Raw genomic sequence first — 24,896 nt, 5'->3', positions numbered from 1 at the left:
TTTGTTTAGATAATACCCTAGAACACATCATAAAGTGCCCTATACCGGCACAAAAAAAGATTGTTGGCTGTGGAAAAAATACAGACAAGGCAATATTAGATAGCTAAAACTATATTACTTTGTATTAATTATATGTTATGTAATAAAAGGACATTTATATTGTATTATGTAATAATATAAGAAGCAAGGGATTAACAACACACGTTTAATAATAACATAGAATCAAGAAATTAAAAGAATCACAGTTTTAATACATGAAAGCGCCAAAATTGGCAGCAAAAGTCAAATGCGAAAGTCAGAGTAAGGCAACAACAACAACAGCAAAAAAACAAATTTGCTAGAACAACATGACTTAAACATCGAGAGATAGAGAAAGAGAACCTTCTGGACGAGATAAGCATGGCCACGACTTAGGAATAGGAACACAAACTTTGAAGAATACATATAATATGAAAGTTAGGAACAGAAAACAGCCACTTTAGCGATTGATCCTCAACATAAAGAAATTCTCTTTTCAGTCATCTTCTCAATTTTCATATTCAAGTTATATTTAACATGTACTCAAGTCACAATGAAAGATACAACTAAAGAGATGACTAAACAATACAAAACTTGTATGGGTGACAGAAAACACATATGGTTGAAAGCAAATCCATCTTTGTGATAAAAATGCTACTCTATAGATGAAGGATAACAAGATGTCTGAATCGACACACTTTGGTCCACTTGAGATATGCTACAAAAATAGATCGCACTAAATTTAATGAATTGTCAAGGTGTATATTCAAAATATCAGCTTTGAATAAATTTTATAAATTCTTAGATGAGACCATAAAGGAGCTAAGATATGTGAAATAAAGCATGCAATTAGGGACAAAAAGCACTCACTTGTGTGTTCATCATTTCACAAATTATCTGCTAATTTTACTAAATTCCATGATCATGTTGAAAGCTACCCTAAATTAATACAATTTATGCATTAAACAAATAAAGAAAATACTAAGAAACTTCAAATCAATTAGCAACTTTGGTGTAAACATTATGATTGAAATCCTTTTATTTTGAAAATTTTGGTTGTCACAACCAACAAACATGGATACTCTAGGCATTTACAAAGAATTTAGCACCCTAATTGACCAACCAATCTTACCACTTTCCTCCCCCAAATTTGACTTGACTTTTCATGGTAACCCTCACTAGATAGTAAACACTCTACACTCTCAAATGAAATATCTTGTATTTAAGTGGAGAAGATGAGAGAGAGTAGGTTCACTCAAGACTCAACTCAACTTGAGTACTCGCTCTTTAAGCTTGAATCACATCTCACCCTCATTCGCTATATAATGTACACTTAATACATGTTTAAAATCATGAGGTCTTTATATAGGTTGTAATGGGGCTAAGGTTGAGGGTAGGAAATGATTTAGGAATGTGGTGTTAATAACAAGCCAAACTAAATGGAGTATGAACAATGTAATAACATGGCCTATAAATGCCAAGGTCCAAGAAGACTCCACATATGATAATAAACAAACACCATTACTCCACACTTCTTTTGGATCATACATACCCTTCATCATCACAAATGTAAATATCTCCAATACAACATTTTCCATAATATATATTGTATTTTATAAGCTTTGATGATCTTGATTTTTTTTTCTCTTTTTAAATTTTATTTTTTTCATTTTTATTTATGTCTTTCATTTTTCATTTTTTTCACTCGAACCACTTAATATTCTTTTCATTTTTTTCTTCAAGTACCTTCCCCTTTCACTTTTGAACAAATTTCTTTCACAATACGACATACATCACATTTTCATATCATAATAACTCCATTTAATTAGCTTAGGTAAATAATGTTGGAGGCTACAAGCTTGTAATGCATGGTTAAATAAAGAAAATTAGGAAATTAGGCTCAAAGGGGTTAAACAAAGGTAATAATTTATATGAATATCATATAAGCTCTGAAAGTTCTAATGTGAAAAGAATGCCTCAATCATTTTTAAAACATGTAAAAGTTGCAATCTTGGGGAGAATCAATGCAAACTCAAGATAAAAGTAAACAAGAGAGGAGATATATCACACGTGAATGAAACTAATTTGAACCGAAAAAATGTCGGTCATGAACGGTAGACGGCTCAAAATATCCTCACTAGGTCCAAAATGTTGCCACTTAATGTCTTATCGCATTTGGGGGAAACAAACGATCTTACCACAAACCGTGTCAAAGAGGGATTTATGCCATCTTACATGCCATTTTTAATTAATCCAATATAAGCCGATATATGACAAAAACAAGAAAATCACCCTTTTTCATATATAAATGTTTACACTATTATTTACTAATCAACTTGAAATTTAACTAAACTAGAATCTAAGAAAATAAAACTAAATAACTACTAATGACCTACTAAAAATTTAAAATTCTGACAGCATCTCCCCTAAAATTGGACAAAACCAAAAATTTATTAACCTGTAAACCAACCAAAATAGCATACTACTAACACCAAACCAGCTATAACCAACTAAATCCAGCTATATCCAGCTAATCAATCACATGAAACAACCATGTTCGTACTCCTCCCCCACACTGTGTTGCATTGTCCTCAATGGAACCAAAAAAAGAAAAAGAAAGGAAGAGGTAAAGAAGACACTTATCTGGTTTATTTGCGTTTGTAAGCCATGCTTGCTGTGTAATTATGCTCAGAAAGCTATGCTCAGGAAGCCTTCTGCTCTGCCAATAATGAGTGAACTGATCAGATAACCATAGCAGCATTTAAAATCAGTGTTGTGTCTCTGTTCTGCAGCACACGAAGCATCCTTGCATCGCTGGTCTTATAGCTTCCTAAAGTTCTTCTGTGCAACCAGCTAAAACCATTTCATAAAGTTATGTATAAGCACAAAGGAATATAGTATAAATAAAGCTGGTGAAAAGTTCCACATCAATCTATTCATCAGAACAGGTTGCAATTTGAACAAAAATAAAAAAAAAAAAAAAAAAAAAAAAAATGAATGCACTGGAATCAGCCCAAAACATACTAAAGGCACGCTTGTCAAACATGTTTGCAAAATCACTCAATAAACATTATGTTCTAACATGACTATTTGTAAAACAAAAGCTCATATGTAGTGCAATCAGATAGTCCAGAGAGCATGAGTAGTAAAATAAGTTAATTCAAACATATCATTAAAGAGCAACTCACAAGATCTAAGACACATGCAAACTAAATTTTAAAACTTCACACAGCTCTGATAAGACTGCAGATTTCTGAGTAAGGTGAAATGCATGAGAAAATTTAGATCAAAGATATGCAGATTTCAAAGTAACAATCAGACTGCAAATTGCCATTCAAGGGATGCTAATCCAACTCTGTGTTTAGACAACTAATCAAGAGCAAGCAGTCTCACAGTGGTTCAAAACGAAAATCCAAAAGGAGATGTACCAAATGACCATCATTATTAACTTATTAAGAAAATTAATATCAAATCAAAACTAATAACTATAAGAAAATATAAAGAAAAAAAAAAAGAAAAATTAAATTTAAGCAATAAAATCATTCTTGGGTTGCCTCCCAAGTAGCGCCTTTGGTTTACGTCGTTGGCTCGACATAGCTCGATCTTCATTCCATCAAATTGATCTCATTTAGAGCATCCAAGAACAACTGATCCAGTTCTACACTACTCCTCAATTCATCTAAGAACACCTCTATGATTTTAGCTTTAACCCGTGCAAGAAAAATAGCAACATAATCAGTAGCACCTGTCTATGGGGTAGAGTATGTTATGTCTTCCCTTAGCAAGGACTTTAAAGGCTCTAAAAACTTACCAAAAACTTAACTTCACATATTACCAGGTGGTATCGTTAGTATAATATGATAAAGTAAAAGCTTAAGCAATAATCATCTTAGGTCCTAATAGGATTAAGAAGAATAGAATCAAGGTGACTTATATAATCCAAGTAGATATGTGCAAGAAGTAAAAACAAGCTAATGTCATGCAAAAAGTTTTATGAAAACATAACATTGACAGGTTGTTACTAATATAGCACTAATCAGATGTGCGGGTCGAGTTAAATAAATCTGTTTGCAAAAATTGGCCAAACAAAACAAACAATAAACTAATTTTAATCAAACTTTCACCAAACTTTAGAAGTTAGAACCAAAATTATAGAACCTAAGCTTTATCTTTTAACTCAGCTCCCTTGTTGAAAACATATATTTAGACTAGGTGAGGAGTAGTAATCTAGACTTTTCCATAAACCTATGCAAGAAAACAGAAATTAGTGGTATAATAAAGAGCTCAAATGAGCAGCCACCACTATTCTGACTTTCATCATTTTGATTTTAAGTAGAGAACACAAAAGTCTATATGAGCAGGCCACATACTTTAAAGGATATGATATGCTAGCATCGTATGAGTTTTAGCACTGAATTTCAGACTACACTGAATACCTCTTATTACTTCTGTCAAGTCCAGCTAACATACAGTCAGAGTATCAATTCATTGAGCAAATTATGGTCAGAATGTTTCCAAATTTATGCCTCAAATATATCAAAATTTCAGACTTAGAGTTCAGGTGCTTTGAACTTATTATAAATCAACTTGAGAATTTTGAACATCATGAACTCTTAACCAAAAACATATATTAACTGAGATGATGATCAGTCAAATACTCCTTGTTACCCAACTTGTACAGGTATAAAAGAGAATCACAAGCAAAAGACATGCAAAAATGTGAATAAAACATGTTAAACACTTGAGTTTATATATGCTTATTATTAAGAGGAGTAAAACAAGACTAAAGCTTGCAAAAATGGTACCAAGAAACAAGCAAAAGACTCATAATATTACTCTAACTAAAGCACTATTAGTACTCAATAAGGTCATTAGTTGAGCAATCTGTACGAGCAAATTAGTGATCATCAAAACTTTATATTGTTGAGCACATATATATATATATAAATAATGAAGATGCAGGTCATATAATTTGGAAGTTCTAAGCAACTGCTCATATTTACTAAACTTGAACTAAACCATATACAAAGTGTATGATCTAATTAATTACCTCTGCATCAATATGAATAATATATATATATATATATATATATATATATATATATATATATATATATATATATATATATATATATATATATACTTCCTCCGTTTTCTTTTAGATGCAACACACAATTTTTCACGGTATTTAAGAAATGTGGGGTTCACATGATAAAATACACTTTAAAATGGGATGAGTGGTTGTTAGGAGTGCAATTTAGTGGGCTATGTGCTTTAAATAAGGGAAATAGTATAGTTTTCCCTAAAGTAACATTCCTTTTATAGTGTGTTGCAAGTATTGTGACATTTCCTTTTTAGGGAAGTGTTGCAAGTAAAAGAAAACGGAGGAAGTATATATATATATATATATATATATATATATATATATTTTAATTCGGAGTTTTTTTTTCTTAGCTTCCAAACTTAAGTAATACTTGTAGTACTTTAATGGAATTGGCTGTACAAATCCAATTCAAAATCTATAAATTCAGCCAAGTCTTAGTTTTTATAAATTCAGCCAAGTCTTAGTTTTTATACAATATGAACTGTAATAAGAGAGAAACAGATGGACAACAACAATGTATTTAGCAGATCATATATCTAAGATTAAGAAGAAAAAATTATTCTAAATACATGACAACAACAATTGAGTACATACTCTTGCCATGGCAAAAGTAGCGTTCATGATTTATTCCAGTACACAGTTGAATGCTCAAAGTCATAAATATTATTCCGATGAATTTCAGAGTAACAAATTAACAATTTGACTAAAACAAGCTCAATAGAGAAAATGATAAATAAGGAAAGACTAGCTATTCTGACCATATATGAACCAAAAGAATCAGGTATAGTTAAGAACAGAAACAAACTTAAAAGAAGAAAAATTACAGGACAGTAGCAATACTGACATATATAAGTTTTAGATTATGGTCTGTGTTAAAGTAGCTAATTACAAAAGGTTAAGTGAGACAATTAAGTACCATTAACTAGTACACAGAGATATTAAACAATAAGAAGATATAAGCATGATATAAAATTTAGCATATGCTAACACTACTAGCACAGGAACATACAACTTAAACAATACTACTTAGAGAACCTACGCACATAATAGAAAGAAGTAAAGGACACTAGAATATACTGCAGATAGAAGCTAACATCATTACAAATAAGTACAGAGCTAACATAACCAATAAAGCTATGATAATATAATAAGCATATACCCATTTACATTAAGTCATACTTTGGAATTAAAAAATATAAACACAATCTCCCCGGCAACGGCGCCAAATTTGATACGTGTCGTTAGCCGTGTTAGTCGTTAGCAGCAGATCAAAAGTTCTCACCCTCTTACAAGCAAGGTAGTTCAATCATCCTTTATTCCCATAACTAATTAACTAGCCATCAGATAGAACTATATAAGAAGCTAATAGATAGCTCAGGATTAGATTAGGTTCCACAATCTATAAAATTACAAAAAATGGAGACTGCTGTTGTACCTGCCAGGAAATAACAATTCAGGGCCTCGGGGGTGACCGTCATTTGTTCTCAACTTCTGATGACACGACAATGCTGAACCAACTTCGAGCCACACATGCCCAGGATGGTCGTGAAAACTTGACTCCACATCATTGAAGATATCTTTAACCGTGCTACACCAACCAGCCCAGGCTCTATACAGGTACATAACACATGCAGAATTGAAGATAGTTTATAAAACTCCATTCGTTTCTCTAGACTTGCATAATGTTAGCTGTCTTAATGAAAAAGTTGTCTGCTTAAACAACTCACAGGGAGCTCAAGCACAATTAGAGGCGCTTGATGACAAGGCATTTCAGGCTGGCTACGGAGAATTGATAGAGCTATTGGCATATACCATAAACAAAATCTCTTGTGAGATAAGATAAATCATCTAAACTCTGAAAACAATTCCTGAAATTCAAGAAACTCCTATAAGTTAGCCAAACAGTTTAGTAAATAGAGCGTATGAATATGAGATAAAACTGTACCTGAATATTTAAGTATAAAAGTTCTTCATATGCTTACCTGCAATGACATAAACCTCTGGTCACACTCTTATAACAGCAAACATGAGCACTTTTTAGAACACCTGGTCCCCTAATAACATTCTTTATGCAGATAACTTGCAAGCGCTGTGCCTCTAAGCTCTAGCAGTGAAGATACACATGCAACAACTATAATTTATCAATACTCAACATGGTGTCGAGCTACTCATGGAATGCAAAGGTGGTCCTCACTCTTGCAGCCTTTGCCGTGTATTATGATGAATTGTGGTTGGTTGCACAACTCTACCTGGTAAACCCATTGGCAAAGTCTGTTGCAATCCTTAAGCACCTTCCTGAGATAATGGATCATGCTAACTCCCTCAAACCCAAGTTTGAAGCACTTAGCTATCTCATCAGAGCCATGGTCGATGTTACCAAGTGTATCATTGAGTTCAAAGAGCTCCCACCTCAATACAAAACAGAACACCGGTATATGAAAGTGTCAATGCTTTAATTCCAACTGCTGTATATTGGATCATCAGGAGTATCCTTGCCTGTGCATCACAAAAAATACAAAATTCAGGTCTATTAAGCATGAATTATGAGTATGTCTCTGCTCCATGCTTCAATGCAGCCTCACTCTAGCAACAGCTCATGCTTTGCAGTTTTTTTATTTTTTAGGGCCATCATCATAAAAATGGAAGTTCATGTTCTCCAATAGTTTAACAGGAATATAGTAATGATATAAACTTGAAGTATATAATTAAGAAATATGTGAAAAGACTAGACATACAAAAATTGACATGATATCCAAATGAACTACCAACACAATTTCAGACTCAAAGAGTTTGATCAGAAAAAGAATATTCCTCTCAACCAATATCAGCCACCTTTTTTCAAAAACAATTATTGCAGTGCTAATTAAATTTTACATTTGGGATGCAATTAGGTTTATATCATTAACGACAGAGGCTTGGGAGCTCTCAAGCTTGGCTCACATAGTCAACAACATATATGAACATCTTTGAAAGCAGCTATATCTCTGTCATGAACACATTGGTAAGCAAATAGATCATATATCAACTATGTATATTATATTTATTTCTTATTAAATCAAGCTAAACAGAGATTCATACAGAAAGAATCAAGGTTCACTTCAGGCTTTACAATAGCATTATCGACCATGACTAAATGATATCCTTCAGCAATGCAGCTGAAAAGAATCATATTGAAGCATACCAAATGCTCATCCGGGCATTTGAGACATCACACCTAGACAACATGAAGATTCTTAAGATTCACCTCTAATTGACGAGTCTTCCGGAAAAAGGTTTGCTTACTACTCATTCTTCTCTATATCAGCTTAAACAAAAATAAATCATAAAGAACCACGACCAACATCAAAAGATATCATAATGCTGCACAAGATTGAACTTTGTCAAACGAACAGTTGATCGTTGTAGTTCTGTAAATAGTTTTCATATGCATTGATCTCTACACTTCCATACAGGTCAGTCTTGATGTGTTGAAGCCAAAAAATGTTTTCAGACTTCGACGTATCTCATGAAGAGATTTCAATTCTTGAACAAATGTATCAAGAATCAAGGCAACAACCAGTAAGGATAGAAAGCCAGCATGAAGTAGTCTGGCTCCCTGTGATCGACAGATCTACCCCTTCGACAGAAGAAAAACAAAGACAGTTAAGGATTTACAATCAATGATGCCTTGACACACAATATATATCCCTTCATTGCTCAAACCACCAGTCAGGTACATAAAGGAGGTGTGGGACTTCAACAAGAAGCCCACAAGGTAGAGTTACTAACCGCAATGTTCTTCACATGACGTGGATTTGGGGGAGTATGTCATTCCCTTTCACCAGTGCTAGGCTCTTTTCTATATAAATAAGACGATTACTAGCACCGCTGCATATTATCCCATTCCTCGAGTGCAAAACTGGCCATCTAAATCACATATTTTAATTTAATATTTTATTAATCATCCAAATCACAAATAAAAACAAAGCAATACACTGGTCATCCGAATTATGTTACTTATAATTTACAACAGCATAATTTTTATTATTCTATTTTAAGGGGTACAGATGCATTATTATTTATGTCAATACAACAACTCTCCTTGACAAAGGGAACAAACTCTCTACATATCCAAAACATATATCAAAGTTAATACCCATTCTCCGGAACTGGCCTGTTGTGGTATTGTAAAGGCTCAACTCACAATCAAACATAGAAAATAAAAGATCACCATTCATCCGTTGCGCCCCAACCCACGAACCCAATCGTTCAATAATTGGTTTGATGGAAATTAAACATTGCCATGCCAATGGAGCTCCAAAGTCGCCGTCCTCGAATTCAGTGGCAGTCCAGATGTCAACACTAGCCTCACCCGCTGTGCGAATGAAAAAAAGAGCAATACTTTCATTGTGTAGCCCAATGTTCCACTTCACTTCGTTACCGTTGTAATTTACGGGTGGAAGAGCGCCTTGCGGTGGATCAGAAAACCTGAACACCTCGGTGCTAAAGTTATATGATAGGATCCTAAATATTTTAGGGTCACACTCATTGTTCAGAAGATTGGCAATCCAATAATGTACACCATTAAAACACGCATCCATTTCAGGACACCTCACAGTAGCGTTTATACCCAATAAAGATGGTTGGCAAACCCTCTTCCAAGAGTCTGTGCTTAGTGAGTAGACCATGTACAACAAAACAATGTCTGACTTAACAGGAATAATAGCCACAATCTTATAATCATTCGACATAGGATCAAACCCGAAACCAACAACATGGAACCCAAACCCTCCAGGTATACTTGTACGTTGATCGGGCACATGTGGAAAGGCAACAATCTTCACCTCTCGAGACGCAGGATTCCACAAGCCACAACTAAAAAATCCCCTGCCCAATTGTTGTATATCCATGCCTTGAAATTGAAGGCAAATAATGCCATTAGCAATGCCTCGGCAAAAGACATCAAAGCTTATATATGGATGATTGGGGAAAATAGAGTTTGTAAGACGCTCTACATCAGGTGTCAGATTCAAAACAGTGTCATCCCCGTGCTGTTTAGAAAGAAGATGGCATTGGATTGGATAGATTCGTCGTATGGTTAACAAGCGTCTCCAGAGAAGTTGGGGCAGATCACCATGTACTTTGTGCAATGCATATTGAGCATTGTAGTGTGTTTGAATGAAGGTGGGGTCGTCAATTAGGGCGCACCATGACTTACTCACACACCTGAATTGCAACAAGTTTCTCACCGGAAGCCGTGAAAGGATGTCCCGAAATACATCTTCAGGAATGATGCAGTTTGTATCCACGAGATCCATTAGTACCTACTAAACTAGGATATCAACAATCACATTGCAGAACTTTTCACTGAAATTCAAAGCATTTGATATGCTCCTATATATGCATATTGGCAGGTATATAAATATATATACTAACACAAATACATACAGGCCATGTTTGGTAAATGGCTTTTTAGTGGCTTTTTGGTTGGCTTTTGGCTTTTTTATGTGGTCAAACAGCCAAAAAATGTGTTTGGTAATTGGCTTTTTAGTCAGCGAAAAAGCTAGCTTTTAAGCCAAAATGAAAAAGCTACTTTGAGTAGCTTTTTTTGTTGGCTTTTGGCTTGTTGGCCCACAGATTATCTAATAAACAGCCAACAACCAACAATTAATTTACCAAACACTTTTATAAAAAGTCAGCTTAAACAGCCAATTTCAAAGGCCATTATAAACAGCCAAACATTTCAGCTGGTCAAACAAGCCAAGTGAACCAGCCAACAGCCAACCGCCAACAGCCATTTGCCAAACAAGGCCACAGTCACACTGTATTATTAATACTCAGTGTATATACCACAGGTTAAGTTCAATCTTCCCACTTTTATACTCTTTATTCAATGGAACACATAAAAGGAAATACAAAAATTAAATTCCTTCTAGTTTCAAATTATAGGAAAAATAGCTTAAATATATATGTATTTTTTTTACTTTCTAATCTGACCAATTTCAATAAAAAAATTAATGCAAAAATTAGCAACATGCTTAATGCAATACAATCAAGCAATTGAAAAAACGCAAAGGAAGTATATGAATTGAATATTAGTAATAAAACGAAATTCTGAAAAGCAGAAATGAAAGAATGAAACCCTAAGATGAAAACTGAAAACCTTGTCAAATCACAAATCCCATTCAATTCAATTCAATTCAATTCGTTCGAATCTTACCCAATGTTGGATGATGAGTTCAATCTTGAATCGCGAGGATGAAGATTGGAAGGGCTTTGATTTGTGATTTTGTAGCAGACTTTGTTTCGCTTTTCAATTGGCTTACGCCTTTTTTAGTTTTGCTTGCTTGTACGGTTGCACTCAGCTTTTGAGTTTTGACCCTCTTGAAATTAAGTTTTTTATAGGAAATTATTGATTATATATTCTTTCTTTTCTTTAAGGAAATTATATCCTATCCTATATATGATATATCCTATCCTATATATGATATATCCTATCATATCCTATATCCTATTTATAAAGTGAAAGGGGATTTTGGGTGATAAATTTCACTTTTCCAAAATACCCCTCTCATTTTGAAAAAAAAAATAAAATACTACCCTCCTTTCAAAAAAACTACTCCCATCTAAAAAACTAACATAATACCATCATTTTATAAAAAAACTACCATCTAAAAAACTAACATGTGAAAAAAAAAAAAAAAAAAAAAAAACTTTCATGTGAAAAAAGTAGAAAACTATACTCCCTCCGTTTTTAAATACTTGCTTCATTTCTCCATGCGCGGAGTTTTAGGAGAAATTGAAGAAAATAATAAAATATGGAGGTAGTGGGGTTGATGGAAGAATAAAAAATTGTTAAAAACCAAAAGTAGTGGAGAGAATTGAAGGAGAGAGAATATAGAATTAATATTGTTGGGACCACTAGGTGAGAGAAATAAATTAAATATTGTTAAAGCTTTCCAAATAAGGAAATGGAGCAAGTATTTAAAAACGGCCGGAAAAGGAAAGTGGAGCAAGTATTTAAAAACGGAGGGATTCACACGCACGAATTTATCTAAACTTGTATTGTTAAAGTGTATGAATTTATCCTTACCCTTTTAAGAACTAGAAGTTGTGTTACTATTTCAATTCTACAGTGTAGTGACGACTATACCCTTGCTTCTTTTTTTTTCTTTTTCTTATTTTCCTTGTTAATTGACTCTGGTCTTCAACTTCAGTTGCTTTTTCCCCTTCCCTTAAAAAAAAAATTAAAAAAAAAGTTGTTTTTTTCCCCTTTTCCTGCTCCACCGTTCATTTCTGCCTTTTGGTTTCTCTCCTTTGAACCAATCTTTCTCACTCCATCTCTCCTTTTTCTTTCTTTCTGCCATATGCTTTCTCATACCCAAGGGAGGTGGTGAATTTCTCCGATCCTCCATCGAAGAAACTTCTAAGCTATCCCTCCATTGAAGCAGCTTGCGAGGAATGTCAATGCTAATTTGATTTTTTTATTATTATTATTTTATACTCATAACCTAGCTCTTAATCGTGATTAATCTGATGTTTTTCATGATATTAAGATTAATGCTTATCTAATTATATTTAATTTGGTCAGTTGATGCAAAGATGCTATATTGAATTTGATAGTTGGGTGAAATTGGTATTTAGTAGGATCAATTATAGAACAATGCTTTTTTTTCGTTTTTCTTACTTCGATATTCCTTGTTAATTGATTACTGAAGTTTACCCTGTATAATTGAAGTTATTTTTTTTTTGGAATTGAAGTAAAATTTTGGAGGTAATCGGTGGCGTTGGCTGTGATTTAGTGGGCAATTGAGGAATTAGTGATGTGGGGTTGTTGTTATTGGTGTAAGAAGATGGAGCAGCAGCAGGGCATTAGGGTTGCTGGTGGCTGCTGTTCGTGAGGGAGAAAGGAGTTGTGGTTGGGTGACGTGGGGGATTACGGCTCATTGGTGGGTGTGTGGACATTTTTGGTGGTGAGGGTTGGCTGTGGTGGTCGGGAATTGGTGGAATCGGGGCTGTAGAAAGGGTGGGGGTGGAATATGGACTGGTTGGTGGGGGGGTATGTGGGAGTTTTGGCCTGGTGAGAAGGGGATGGGAGGTTGTCAGCAGTGGTCGGGAAGGGGAGGGGGCGGTTCTGGTGGCGGTTATGGGACTAGAGTGGTGTAGTGGTGGTGGGGATGGAGAGGGGGGGTGGAGCAGTGGCAGTATTTGGGGAAGGAGAGAGAAAAGGATTAAAAATTATTTGAGAAGCAGTAGGGTCGTGGAGAAGAGTAGGGTCGGGGATTTGGGGGTGGGCGAGTAGGTAGGCTCAGGGTGGGGGTGGTGGGCTGCTCACCGGCGACTAATTGAGATCTCATCATATGACTTTTTCTCCTATTTCTTTCATCCAATAAACTTTGTTTAACCTGTTTATAGCGTTATTGATGTTAATTTTTGATTTGGATTATTTATGTTAATCAACCTCTAATTTCTAACAGGTTGTAGGGGGGTAGAATTCAAACACTTTGCAAAGGAAGTACAAAAATATTTGTAAGGGAAGCAAAGAGAGTTTGAGGCTGACAAGATACGGAGAAATGATGTGCGTGTATCTCAAGTGGGTATGAGTGTTTCGATTGTGTTTGATTTTAGGGATTTTAGGATAAAGGGGATTCTAATGCGTGTTGTTAGTTGTCAGTTTGCTGCAAGAAGACAAGGAGATGGGAAGATCGAGGCTGTAGCTTCGGTGGTTTGATTAATATCACTATCGAGGGTTTTGGTTGTGACGAACTTATTAAATAAGGTATGGAGCAAATTAAAGGTTATAGTTATAATTATAAATGAAGTTTGTCCTCATTTCCTTGGTTCTGCTTCAACCATTCTCTTCCACCTAACCTTTTCTTGTTCTTGCTTTCTTGTTTGTTCTTCAATTTTGAGTGATTTTTAGTCACAATAGGAAAACAGAAAGAGAATTTTATCTCTTCTTCTCTAAGGTTTGAATTAATGTTTTTTTAAAATTAGGGCACAAAGAACAGTTTGCTCCATTTAATTGCCTCTTAGACAATAAGCCTAAAACATCATTTTAATGTATATGGACATTCATGTCTTGAGAATAGAATCTCTAGTGTGAATTATCTGCTCTTTTTGAAACTGCTTTTACTTGTGGGGTGTAAGCGCTTAAGGGTGCTAATTTCTTTATTGTATGATATATGGTATTTCCTAAAAGGACTTGTGATATTTGAATAATTTCATTTGCCATTTAGCTTCTTGATTCTCATAACTGTAGTGCAACATTTTCAGAGTTTATGGATGAATCAGCTTATTCAAGTGATTCCATTCTAAAGCACAGAGCCCTTTAGACTACTTACAGCAGCAAGTTCAGCACACAAAGAGAAAGAAGACTATAAAGAAAGAGGGGAATTTATACAGGACCTATGGGACCTGAGTCATATATACTTATGTAAGTACAAAACATTGGTATTGATGACCATGTGTAAATAGTTCTGATAATATAAGATAAAAATGTAGATGTTAAGATGTAGATCTTTTTAGCTGATTAAATTCCATTTGATCTATACATTTGGGACAAGAAAATAATGTTCAGCACTATCCCATGAAAAAAGGCAGAATGGTTCGCTATTTAAACATATCTGTCAAATCTTAAGCTATGTCCCTGATTTTTAGTTGGTATCAATGTGAAAACTGCTGGAAATCATTTCAGACATTAAGTTTACTAACTTCTTTTTCCAGTTTGTGCTATTAGTAGCTGATGTTGATCCTCACCTTATGATGGAAGATGAAAGCTTGGTTTGGATCAGCAATGATGCTATCATTGTACTTGAGCATCAAAGTGCAAATATACCACTAAGGTGAGTCGATTAAATGAGGAACTTGCTTTGCTCTTTTAATTAGTTTGGGCACTGTTATACATTGTAAAAAAATCCTTAATGTGTCATTGGTTCAATATCAATGTATATAGAAAAGTGGATTGATGGTTGGAACAAACGTATTAATATTAAAATGTGTAAAACCTTCACAAATGTTGTTTTTGTCAGTAGTGTTGAAGTGAAATTTGTGATGGCTGAAAATGATTATCATCTAAGGCAAATTAATTTTCCCTTTGTTAGATTACTTCGACATTGTTGAATGTTTTCCCCCTATTTGTTTTTGTCGAATTGCTTGTTTATTAATCTTATTTTCGTTGAATGAATTCACACATTGTGGAGTGATTATGTTGGACGAATAATTAAGTTGAATGAAATTGTGTCTTTATTGTGGGTATTGTATATATCACAGGTGTGCCTTGTAGGATTTTCCTGTAAAGGATATGGTTCTTGTAATTTGTATATCTCTTTCTTGTTCTCCTGTTTGAGTTTGGATTGTCTAGGATTTGCATGTAAGCATTGCATTGAAGTTTTCCTGCATTATGCTTTTCTTATTAACTTATATGGTTTGTAATTGATAAATGGTGGAGTTTAGCTTCAGTACCAATAGCAGCATAACATAATTGTCCATTTGCTTGGTTTTTGTGCTCTCGAATTTTATGGAGACATGTTACCAGGTTTAGTCATGTATCTTTTTGCTCCTAATCTGATCAAGATCTCTGAATATTATTTGCAAAATTAGGTGGATTCCTTATCAGTTTGTTGATTTCTTCAAGAGTTTTGCAGGCAATAATTTCAACTTTGATAGGGATCAAATCATTGGTTTTGTATATGAATTAAGATCTTTCCCGTTTGAAATAGAAATTTAGGTGGTGTTTACTTTATGTTTTATAAAATTGACAAGTGACCCAAAAAAAAAAAAAAAAAAAAAAAAAAAAAAACTAAATGTGTTTAAATGTCCTTCATTTCCCTGTCGGTTTATGATACCTCCTTTATTTGTACTTGCATTACATACAAATATATGTTGCTGCTAAGTTAGGGAACATGAATAAAGTTTATTCTGTAATTTGCATACAAGAACAATGTCAATAAAAGTATTTGCATACATGTACATATAAACTTGATTGCTTCACTCCACTATTATTATTTTTTTAGCTCAGATAGATCTTGTTTACTTTATTCATCACAGCCTAAATCTAGTTTCTATAAAAGTGTAAGAAAATCTTCGATTTACTTTAATTGTGGCTTTATAATGTTTTGGATTGATGCTAAGTCATGGCTGAAGGTCATTAACACTATGTTTGGATTGAAGGAAGTGGAGGGAAAGGAAGGGAATAGAAAAGGAGGGATGGACTATCTTTCATTTGGATAACAAATGAGAAAATAAGGGAATTGGAGGTAGAGGAAATGGAGGGATTAAATAATAAGAAATTGATCTCTCTAATAATGGAGAAATTTGGAAGGAAAACTTATCTTTCTTCCCTCCCCTTCTTTCTTTCCCATTTCTTTATCCAAACACACCGTGATAGTTTAATTTTCATTGAATTTATACTCAAGCTCCCTGAATACACATGGTAATGAGTTTATTTTCATTAATTCAAAATTAGCAATATGTTTGGTAGGAAAGTAATGGTGTTTATTTGCTTATTTTATTTGATGTTGCAGGTTGATGATCATGTTAGTCTAGAACAATATTAAGGTGGATTTGAAGCCAATGAAGGATACCGACCATACAAATGTTGCTCGATCTCAAGATGTGAAATAAGAAGCAATTAAGCAAGATAAATTTTGATGTGTGACAAAGGATAGTGCTTTTTATAATTAATCAAAGGTAGCTTTTATTTCCACAAAGAATATGCGGTACAAGATGCAGCCTTCGTTGATGTTTACAATTTTTTTCAAGGGAATATGTATACCAGTTTAAGGAATATGGTACAAATAAATGAATAAAATTATGATCAATCAAAATTTTTTCTTTAAACTATCACTCAATTTTGAATATAATACTAATTTTCGAAAGTGATTTTTTTTTTAAAGGGTAAGCAAATTATTTAGGCATGAGAAAACTAAATAGAGGCGAGCAATTTAGGATAATGTAATTTGAAGATGATTTTTAGAGGTGAGCAAACTCTTTAGGGGTGAACAAAGTATTTAGAGGTGAACACATTCTATACAAGTGAGCAATTTTTTAAGAGTTAGGTAATTATGATTTTTAGAGGTGGGGAAGTGAAGTAATTATGTAGGACATTTAGGGAGTGAGAACTATTTAAAGGTGAGGTAATTGAGTACAATATTAATATACTAATAGCCAACGTGAATAATAATATTTCTATACTTAATTATAAAACACTTATTCTTACGTTTTCAATATCACAATTAGTATTACACATTAACTTATGCTACATTTTACCGACACTTTTAACTACTTTATTGGGCTATCGCGCGCGATGGCTCAACTAGTTATATTAAGTGTCAATGTTAAATTTTATTTTGAAAGATTTAACATATAAAATTATTGATTTTTCAATAAAATTATCGAGTTACGAGCTAATTCAAACGAGCTCGAGTCGAGCTGCTCGCGAGCTGCTCAGCTCAATAAGTACCCCTAATCCAAATTATGTGAGTTTTTTTGGTCAAATGTGACAAGTAAAAAAAGATGGAAGAATCGGAACAAGGATTTTTGAAGGTGTTGGAAAACAATGAAATGCATTTGCCAATAATTGGAAAATCATTTTAAAGTTGTGTACACTACATATTTAAGGTGAAATTGAATAAAGACCTTGGAAAAAAATAGATGTTGAGTGATATGATCCATAAATGGCCAAAATTGAACTATATGGCAATTTTTTAGGAATTCAAGGGCCCAAAACAAAAATTTTTGAAATTTCTAGGGCAGTTGGATCATGTTCATACATGCTTGTTAAAATCATAAATTTCGTGCTCCTGGGTAAACGAATGTACAACATTAATTGGTAACTAGGTTAGATCCCGTGCCATGCATGGTGATCTATAGTTATAAACTAAATTAGCCCTGTGCGATGCACAACATAAAAAATTTCAAACCATTAATTGCAATGGTATTTAGATCTAAATAATTTTGAATATAGTAAAAATTTAACCAAATTATGCAATACATAGTACTCTTAAATCGGGAGTAATTATATTTGGAAGTCAAATAATTTTTTTTTATAAATCCATAATAATGTAAAAAAATATGTAGAAAATAACATCCTTCGTAATATAATATTTGTCTTCAAAAAAACTGTACTTCGTGTATATTTTAATAATTTAAGGTAAAAAATAAGAAGGTTTAAAAAAAAGTAAAAATTAAAATTAAAATATGATGTCAGCAATTAATTTAGGCGGGAAATTTTTTTACCACAACTTGACACCTGTACAATTTAAATAGGGGATGATGTCAGCGGTTGTTACTTTAGTTATATTTATAAATTTGGTATCATGATGTGCCTAAGAATCCGCTACTACAATTTCATAAGCAAGAGACAATTACAATCACACAAATTGCTGCCTATAAAACTTTAAACATTGTCATTTTGCTAAGACCAATTGATTCTTAATAGCAATTAAACCAACTATTTCTCAAACGTCAAGTAAAGAGCCTCAAAGCACTTGAGAATATACAAGGTTTGGCACTCACGAAGCCAAAGGTAGTTCATCAAGCACAAAGCTGAGCTACATTAGCAATGACATCCAAATGAGCAAGTTAATATTTTTATGCATAACATTTTTCTTTCCATCAAGGTTTATACACTTTTCACATGTACCAGTTGATTCACACTTCATTCTTCAAAGAGCAGGTAGCAAAATCTGTGCATGTACCAAGGTACCATATCTCTGCTTCAAGTTTTCACCACATCAAAACGTGATTTCAAGTTGCTGACTGATGCAGGCCGGCATTTGCTTAGTACACCATTGCCGTCAATTGCTGGCAGTTCAGAAAACATCACTCAGGTTGCCCAAAGCAGTGAGCTTAATGGGGAGGTACAGGGTGATAGTGCCAAATTCCAATCTGGAGCAGTGATTTCATAATCGTATGTAATTCAGTTTTTGCTTACCTATTTCAGTGACTAACAACAGTTATCTCCTTCTTCGATTCCAATTTTGCAGCTTTCTTTGCTTAATCCTTTGATTTTTTATGAGTGGTGTAAAAATTTGTTTGACAAAGTGATCCTTAGTGAGATTGCACGGAGCAGTTGGATATTAGCGTTGAAAATTTAAAATTTGGTTTATTTTTCGTCAAATTTTTTTGAGTTTGTAACAATCTGTTTTGGCTTATATGTTTTGTTTAACCGTTTATATTTTTAGGGTATTCAATTAATCGGGATAACTGCTAATTTGTTTTCTAATTATGCCTACTTTACCCCCATATGTTTTCCTTTGTAGATAATTAAGTTGAGGGCATATTGGTAATTCCATGTGGACACCAAAGTCCATAGGAATTCCAATATAGTATAGAGATAAGAAATGGTTGATTCCATGTCATCCTATTCAGGTTTAAGTGATGGTTGATGGGGAGAAGCCGCCTTAAAGACTAGTTATATTGTGAACCAAGTTCCAATGAAAAGGATAAGGAAATCCCATATGACCTTTGGTACAAAAGAAAATAAACCAAACTTGAGTCACCTCAAAATTATTTTATTCTTTCATTTTTTTTTTCATTCATTCTTATTTTGTTATTTTCTATCTATTTGATTTTCAAATTACTTTTATCGGTTTTGCAAAATTCGCGCGTTATCGCGGTTTTCGGTGCTTTTTACTGTTTTTAGTGATTTTCCATGCGAAATACTTTTCGAAAATTATCAAAACAGCGCTGTTGGTAACAGTGCCCGCCTTGTTAGGCCTCAGATTCCAGCACGTGATTCTGCATTGGTTTTAGAACACAGGCCAGACAAAATTAGGATTGCAAAGGCCAGCACAATTGGTAATTGTGCCAGCTCCAAATTCCCTGTTTCGGGTCGTTTCGAAAATTCTGATCTTTTAGAGAAGTTTCAGGATAGATCTGACGCTGTGTTTTGCTGTTTTGTGCGATTTTCAAAGATAATTAAGATTTTGACTTATCTTTTCAAAAACCCTAATCTTTTTCCAATATTCTTCATCTATCCTCTCAAAATTGTTGTCATCTTTGTTATCTTTTAATTTATTTTTCATTATCTTTCTTTTATTTTTAAATCTTTTATGATTTTCAATCATCTATTGAAATTTCATATAAATACTTTTTTTTTCAAAACCCTGATTCATCAGAATTTATGAACACACTTAGAATTACGTAATTTCACTTTCTCTCTCTACATCTTCTCTCTAAAGAACAAAAGACTACTAAAAGCTATAAAAACATAACACAAAAAAAACATAAAAACACATAAAGTTTTAGTTTTTATTCTTCCTTTTGATTCTTCATCATGTTGTGGTGAAGTGCAAGTCAAGGAAGAAGAAACCTATTGTTTCGCTATCACCACGAAAATCCGTTCGTTGCTTCTTGAGGCGAGAGGGGTACATTCCTGAGCATCTCTAAACGTTTCATTTTTCATTGGTTTCATCAGTATTCACATTGTTTATTGCTTTCATCACATTATTATTGTTAAAGGACTAACTTGAATTACTTGTTTACTAATAAACATCAATTCTTTGGACAATTTGATGCATGTTTGGGCACCTTAAGTGAACTTTTAATTCAAGATATCACCAAAGACTTATATTTGTATTAACTTGACTTGTTGCATGGTATGAATATTGTCAATTTGCGAATTTGAAACCCTTGTTTGAGTCGTTAGAAGTACTTTTGCGATGCATTCCATTGCATAAGTATTGCTTCTTGCCAGGCCCACATCTCTTGGTTTATGACCATGGAATGAAGTCATTAGCGAGGAATCACACATTATACGTGGTTTACGAGTTTTCCTTAAAAATTATTGGCGACTTCAAACTCTGTAAGACAATACATACATACATACATATATATATATATGTATATATATAAATATAAATATATATATATATATATATATATATATATATATATATATATATATATATATATATATATATATATATATATATATATATATATATGTCGCTATTAGATTGCCCTATGAATGAGTTGTTTCTTGGGACAATACTTTTTCCAGTAACCGAGCCGAAACCGTCGTCAATGGGTGAGCACCCCGTGGTGGGGCTCTTTCCGTAATACAGATAGAACCCTATATGAGAAAAATGCCCTACTCGCAGTTATTAGTAATTATTAGTGTTTATTAATAAATATAATTTATTTTAAATATTTTCAATTATTAATACATTATTATTAATAACTAATAATTATTGATACTTCTATTAATTATTAATTTTTAAATGTTATTCAATATTACTTATTATTAGTAATCATTATTATTAATTTTTATTTAGTATTAATAAATACTTCCTCCGTTTCAAAATATTTGATACACTTTTCTCCGAACACTTCACCGGACCATTCAATCGGTAGGAGCAACAGGCGGTGTGTACAAAAGGCAGGGACGTAGTCAACGCGAGCTGATGACTCACGCTTACTAGGAATTCTTCGTTGAAGACCAACAATTGCAATGATCTATCCCATCACGATGAAATTTCAAAGATTACACGAACCTGTCAGTCAAGGCTATAGACTCGTTGAATACATCAGTGTAGCGCGCGTGAGGCCCAGAACATCTAAGGGCATCACAGACCTGTTATTGCCTCAAAATTCCGTGGCCTAAAAGGCCATAGTCCCTCTAAGAAGCTAGCTGTGAAGGTATACCTCCGCATAGCTAGTTAGCAGGCTGAGGTCTCGTTCGTTAACGGAATTAACCAGACAAATCGCTCCACCAACTAAGAACGACCATGCACCACAACCCATAGTATCAAGAAAGAGCTCTCAGTCTGTCAATCCTTACTATGTCTGGACCTGGTAAGTTTCCCCGTGTTGAGTCAAATTAAGCCGCAGGCTCCACTCCTGGTGGTGCCCTTCCGTCAATTCCTTTAAGTTTCAGCCTTGAGACCATACTGTAGGAGTTTATAGGTACTACGCAGCGGAAATAACATATATGAATCATATTCAATAAAGTACCTAATCCCAAGAATCACATGCATAACACACAAGACACATAATCATACCTTTGAAGCGTGAATTCCACGAAGCTATTCGACAGGCAAATCAGGGAGAGAATAGAGCCCCAAGTGTTGCTCCTCTACTTAGTCCACGAGATTCGAACGAGCCGTCCACCAATACTAGATTGGTCGAGTGATTGAGGAAAACCGCGATCACCACCTTTTCGGACAACCGACCACCGCACGAACCACCACCACCACGAGACACCACCGGCGCCGGGGAGGAGGAGAGAGCCGTGAGAGAGAGGAATATGAGAGGGGTTGGGTTTCGTGTTTGCTAATTCGGGTTTGATCAAAAGATCAGTAAACTGCTTCCTTGCAAACCTAGGCACCTAGTCTATTTATAATCCCATTATAATTAGACTAGTGCACGAAGCCCAAAACCCTGCTTATTCCTCCATATGGCCGGGCACCTAGAGTGATGAGGCCCATGATGGGCCTCGTCCTCTAATGCTCGATCTAGCCCCTTTGTGTGACCTTATAGGATCCGTCCAATTGGGCTTTGGCCTATTTTACTAGTCCAAAGATCGTAAGTACCTCTAGCTATGGCAAAACGACGACCCAAATGTCCGGACTTAATTATCTCCATAATTTGATCCAATTATATATCTAGTAATTGCACACGACGAAGACATAACTCCTTCAATTACTCCCCCTAGAACCCAAAACTTTGATTTCTCATAAGGTGTTGGCGGCATCCTAAAAATAACATCCGCCGATTCCTGGTCGGCACCATTTATTGTTGAGACTAGGGCGGTATCTGATCGTCTTTGAGCCCCCAACTTTCGTTCTTGATTAATGAAAACATCCTTGGAAAATGCTTTCTTAGTTGTTCGTCTTTCATAAATCCAAGAATTTCACCTATGACTATGAAATACGAATGCCCCCGATTGTCCTTGTCAATCATTACTCCGATCCCAAAGGCCAACACAATAGGACCAGAATCCAATAATGTTATCCCATGCTAATTTATATAGAGCGTAGGCTTGCTTTGAGCACTCTAATTTCTTCAAAGTAACAGTGCCGGAGGCACGACCCGAGTGGTCGTGGTTTTTCCTCTTGTTAGCGCCAAGAGGTTTTCCATGTAAAATCTCTCTATGTGACTTTAAAGTTCCTTTAGCTTAGTTTTATCAATTCCGCAAAAAGTTAGCTAAATTCTCCCTTACTACAATTCATCCCCCCTCTTGAAGTATTCTTCTAAAGTAACAATTGGTATCATAGCCTAATCCTCTCGAAATCAGGACACCCTGAAGAGGAGAATCTTGGCACAAGATGAATACTCACGAAAAGCTCAAAGAAGGATACTCTACTCAACGACCTCCTGTGTTCAACGGGAAATTCTATACATACTGGAAGAACAAGATGGAGATCTTCATCAAAGCAGAAAATTATCAAGTCTGGAGAGTCATCGAGGTAGGAGATTTCGAAGTAACCAAAACCAATGCTCAACACGAGGTAATTCCTAAACCAATGTCTGAATATGAGAAGGAAGACTTTGATAAAATGGGAATCAATTCCATGGCTGTTAAGTTGCTTCATTGTGGGCTTGGACCACATGAACACAATCGTGTTATGGGGTGCAAGAATGCTAAGGAAATTTGGGATTTACTTCAGGTTACCCATGAGGGAACTAATGAAGTGAAACGTTTAAAAATTGATTTGCTTATGTCTAAGTATGAACGCTTCGAGATGGAACCCAAAGAATATATCCAGAACTAGATTCACTAACATTATTAATGAACTGAGCTGAACTAAACTGAACTGATTGGAGTTGAGCTGAACTAAACTGATTGGAGCTGAACTGAACTGAAGGAAACTAAGCTGAACTGAACTATTTATGAGAGAAGGAAATTAAGAGCTGGACTGAACTAAATTGATTGGAGCTGAATTGAACTGAACTGAAATTAAATTGAAGAGAACAGTCCCTAACTAGTGTGTGGCTTGGGTGTTATACTTGGTTCGTTGCTACTTTAAAACATAATGTTAGGAAAAAAATAAAGAAGATTTAAAGAGAATAATTCTCCATTGTCTTGGAATTGTTGAGGTTTTAGTGTTGAAACTTATGTGATCCTTTTTTTGTTTTTTTACTATAACATAGACTTATAATGATCATTTTAATACTTCTGTCTCTGAATATGTTTATGGCCTTATGGGTTTGATGACAGAAAAAAAAAAGAGGAATATGAATGGAAGGGAAGAAAAATGGGAGAAAGGACAATTTGGTGACTCACCAAATGAAAGGAAATGCAACTAAAATGAATATAAAACTTAAATTCTTCCAATTTTGTCAACCTTATGAATAGAAAATGTCAGTGCTGTTCTCTTCAGCTTATTTTCAGCTCAGTTCAGTTCAATTCAGTTCAGTTTTTATCTTAATTTCCTTCTCTCATAAAATATTCAGTTCAGTTCAGCTCAGCTCAGTCCAGTCAATCAGAACAAGCCCTCATTGACTTTAGATTCATAACACTATTCCTTTCATGTTTGACAAAATTTCCTCTTTTTAATATGTATAGATATATAGATTGGTGAATATCTCGTCAAAAAAAAAAAAAAAAGATTGGTGAACATTTGCATTGTGTTATTGAAAAGTTATTTTGTGACAGATGAGCAAGTTGTGTTATACATATCATATTTTATAAAGATGGTTGTGAGTCGTGCCTCTTGTCAAACCCACATGCTTTGGGGTTAGCTAGACTTGTCCCCAAAGTTTTCAAAAGGTGAGCCCATGCACAACTCAAACCCACATGCTATCGTACTAGGCAATGCCGTGCTTACATGCCTAAGTCGAATTTTAT

At 34.3% G+C, this 24,896-nt stretch overlaps 2 protein-coding genes, 2 long non-coding RNA genes and 1 pseudogene across 8 annotated transcripts; 2 read left to right on the top strand and 3 right to left on the bottom strand.

The window, feature by feature from the left end:
• Window positions 1-212: 212 nt before the first annotated feature.
• On the bottom strand, window positions 213-7,601 carry LOC145617491 (uncharacterized). Its single transcript, XR_014107744.1, has 3 exons — window positions 7,105-7,601; window positions 6,558-6,990; window positions 213-2,871 (listed from the first exon to the last, which is right to left on the bottom strand). It is a non-coding gene; the product is annotated as an uncharacterized LOC145617491 (long non-coding RNA).
• A 181-nt stretch (window positions 7,602-7,782) lies between these two features.
• Window positions 7,783-11,751, bottom strand: LOC145617489 (F-box/kelch-repeat protein At3g06240-like). 3 transcript variants are annotated; one of them, XM_081672198.1, is made up of 3 exons: window positions 11,322-11,750; window positions 9,258-10,425; window positions 7,783-9,028 (listed from the first exon to the last, which is right to left on the bottom strand). In XM_081672198.1, exons 2-3 carry the CDS (start codon window positions 10,417-10,419, stop codon window positions 8,997-8,999), a joined length of 1,194 nt encoding a protein of 397 aa, XP_081528324.1. In that variant the 5' UTR covers window positions 10,420-10,425; window positions 11,322-11,750; the 3' UTR covers window positions 7,783-8,996. The 3 variants fall into 3 exon arrangements, with proteins under 3 accessions (XP_081528324.1, XP_081528323.1, XP_081528322.1); XM_081672197.1 differs by lacking the exon at window positions 7,783-9,028 and having other exon boundaries at window positions 9,098-10,428; window positions 11,322-11,751; XM_081672196.1 differs by lacking the exon at window positions 7,783-9,028 and having other exon boundaries at window positions 9,098-10,425; window positions 11,322-11,749.
• A 1,634-nt stretch (window positions 11,752-13,385) lies between these two features.
• LOC145617605 (uncharacterized) lies at window positions 13,386-16,929 on the top strand. Of its 3 annotated transcripts, none has more exons than XR_014107764.1 (5): window positions 13,386-13,698; window positions 13,776-13,880; window positions 14,378-14,537; window positions 14,828-14,946; window positions 16,627-16,929. It is a non-coding gene; the product is annotated as an uncharacterized LOC145617605 (long non-coding RNA). The 3 variants fall into 3 exon arrangements; XR_014107763.1 differs by having other exon boundaries at window positions 13,387-13,694; window positions 13,769-13,880; XR_014107762.1 differs by having other exon boundaries at window positions 13,390-13,694.
• Window positions 16,930-21,364: 4,435 nt separating this feature from the next.
• LOC145618787 (18S ribosomal RNA) lies at window positions 21,365-23,293 on the bottom strand (annotated as a pseudogene).
• Window positions 23,294-23,373: 80 nt separating this feature from the next.
• LOC145617031 (uncharacterized) lies at window positions 23,374-23,820 on the top strand. Its single transcript, XM_081671734.1, has 2 exons — window positions 23,374-23,670; window positions 23,716-23,820. Exons 1-2 carry the CDS (start codon window positions 23,374-23,376, stop codon window positions 23,818-23,820), a joined length of 402 nt encoding a protein of 133 aa, XP_081527860.1.
• The last annotated feature ends 1,076 nt before the right edge of the window (window positions 23,821-24,896 follow it).

Source organism: Chenopodium album, chromosome 26 (assembly GCF_948465745.1).
Source record: "Chenopodium album chromosome 26, dcCheAlbu1.1, whole genome shotgun sequence".
In the NCBI taxonomy this organism is placed as follows: Eukaryota; Viridiplantae; Streptophyta; class Magnoliopsida; order Caryophyllales; family Amaranthaceae; genus Chenopodium; species Chenopodium album.
The sequence above is the reverse complement of the archived record's forward strand: the minus strand, read 5'-3'. Positions and strand labels throughout refer to the sequence as shown.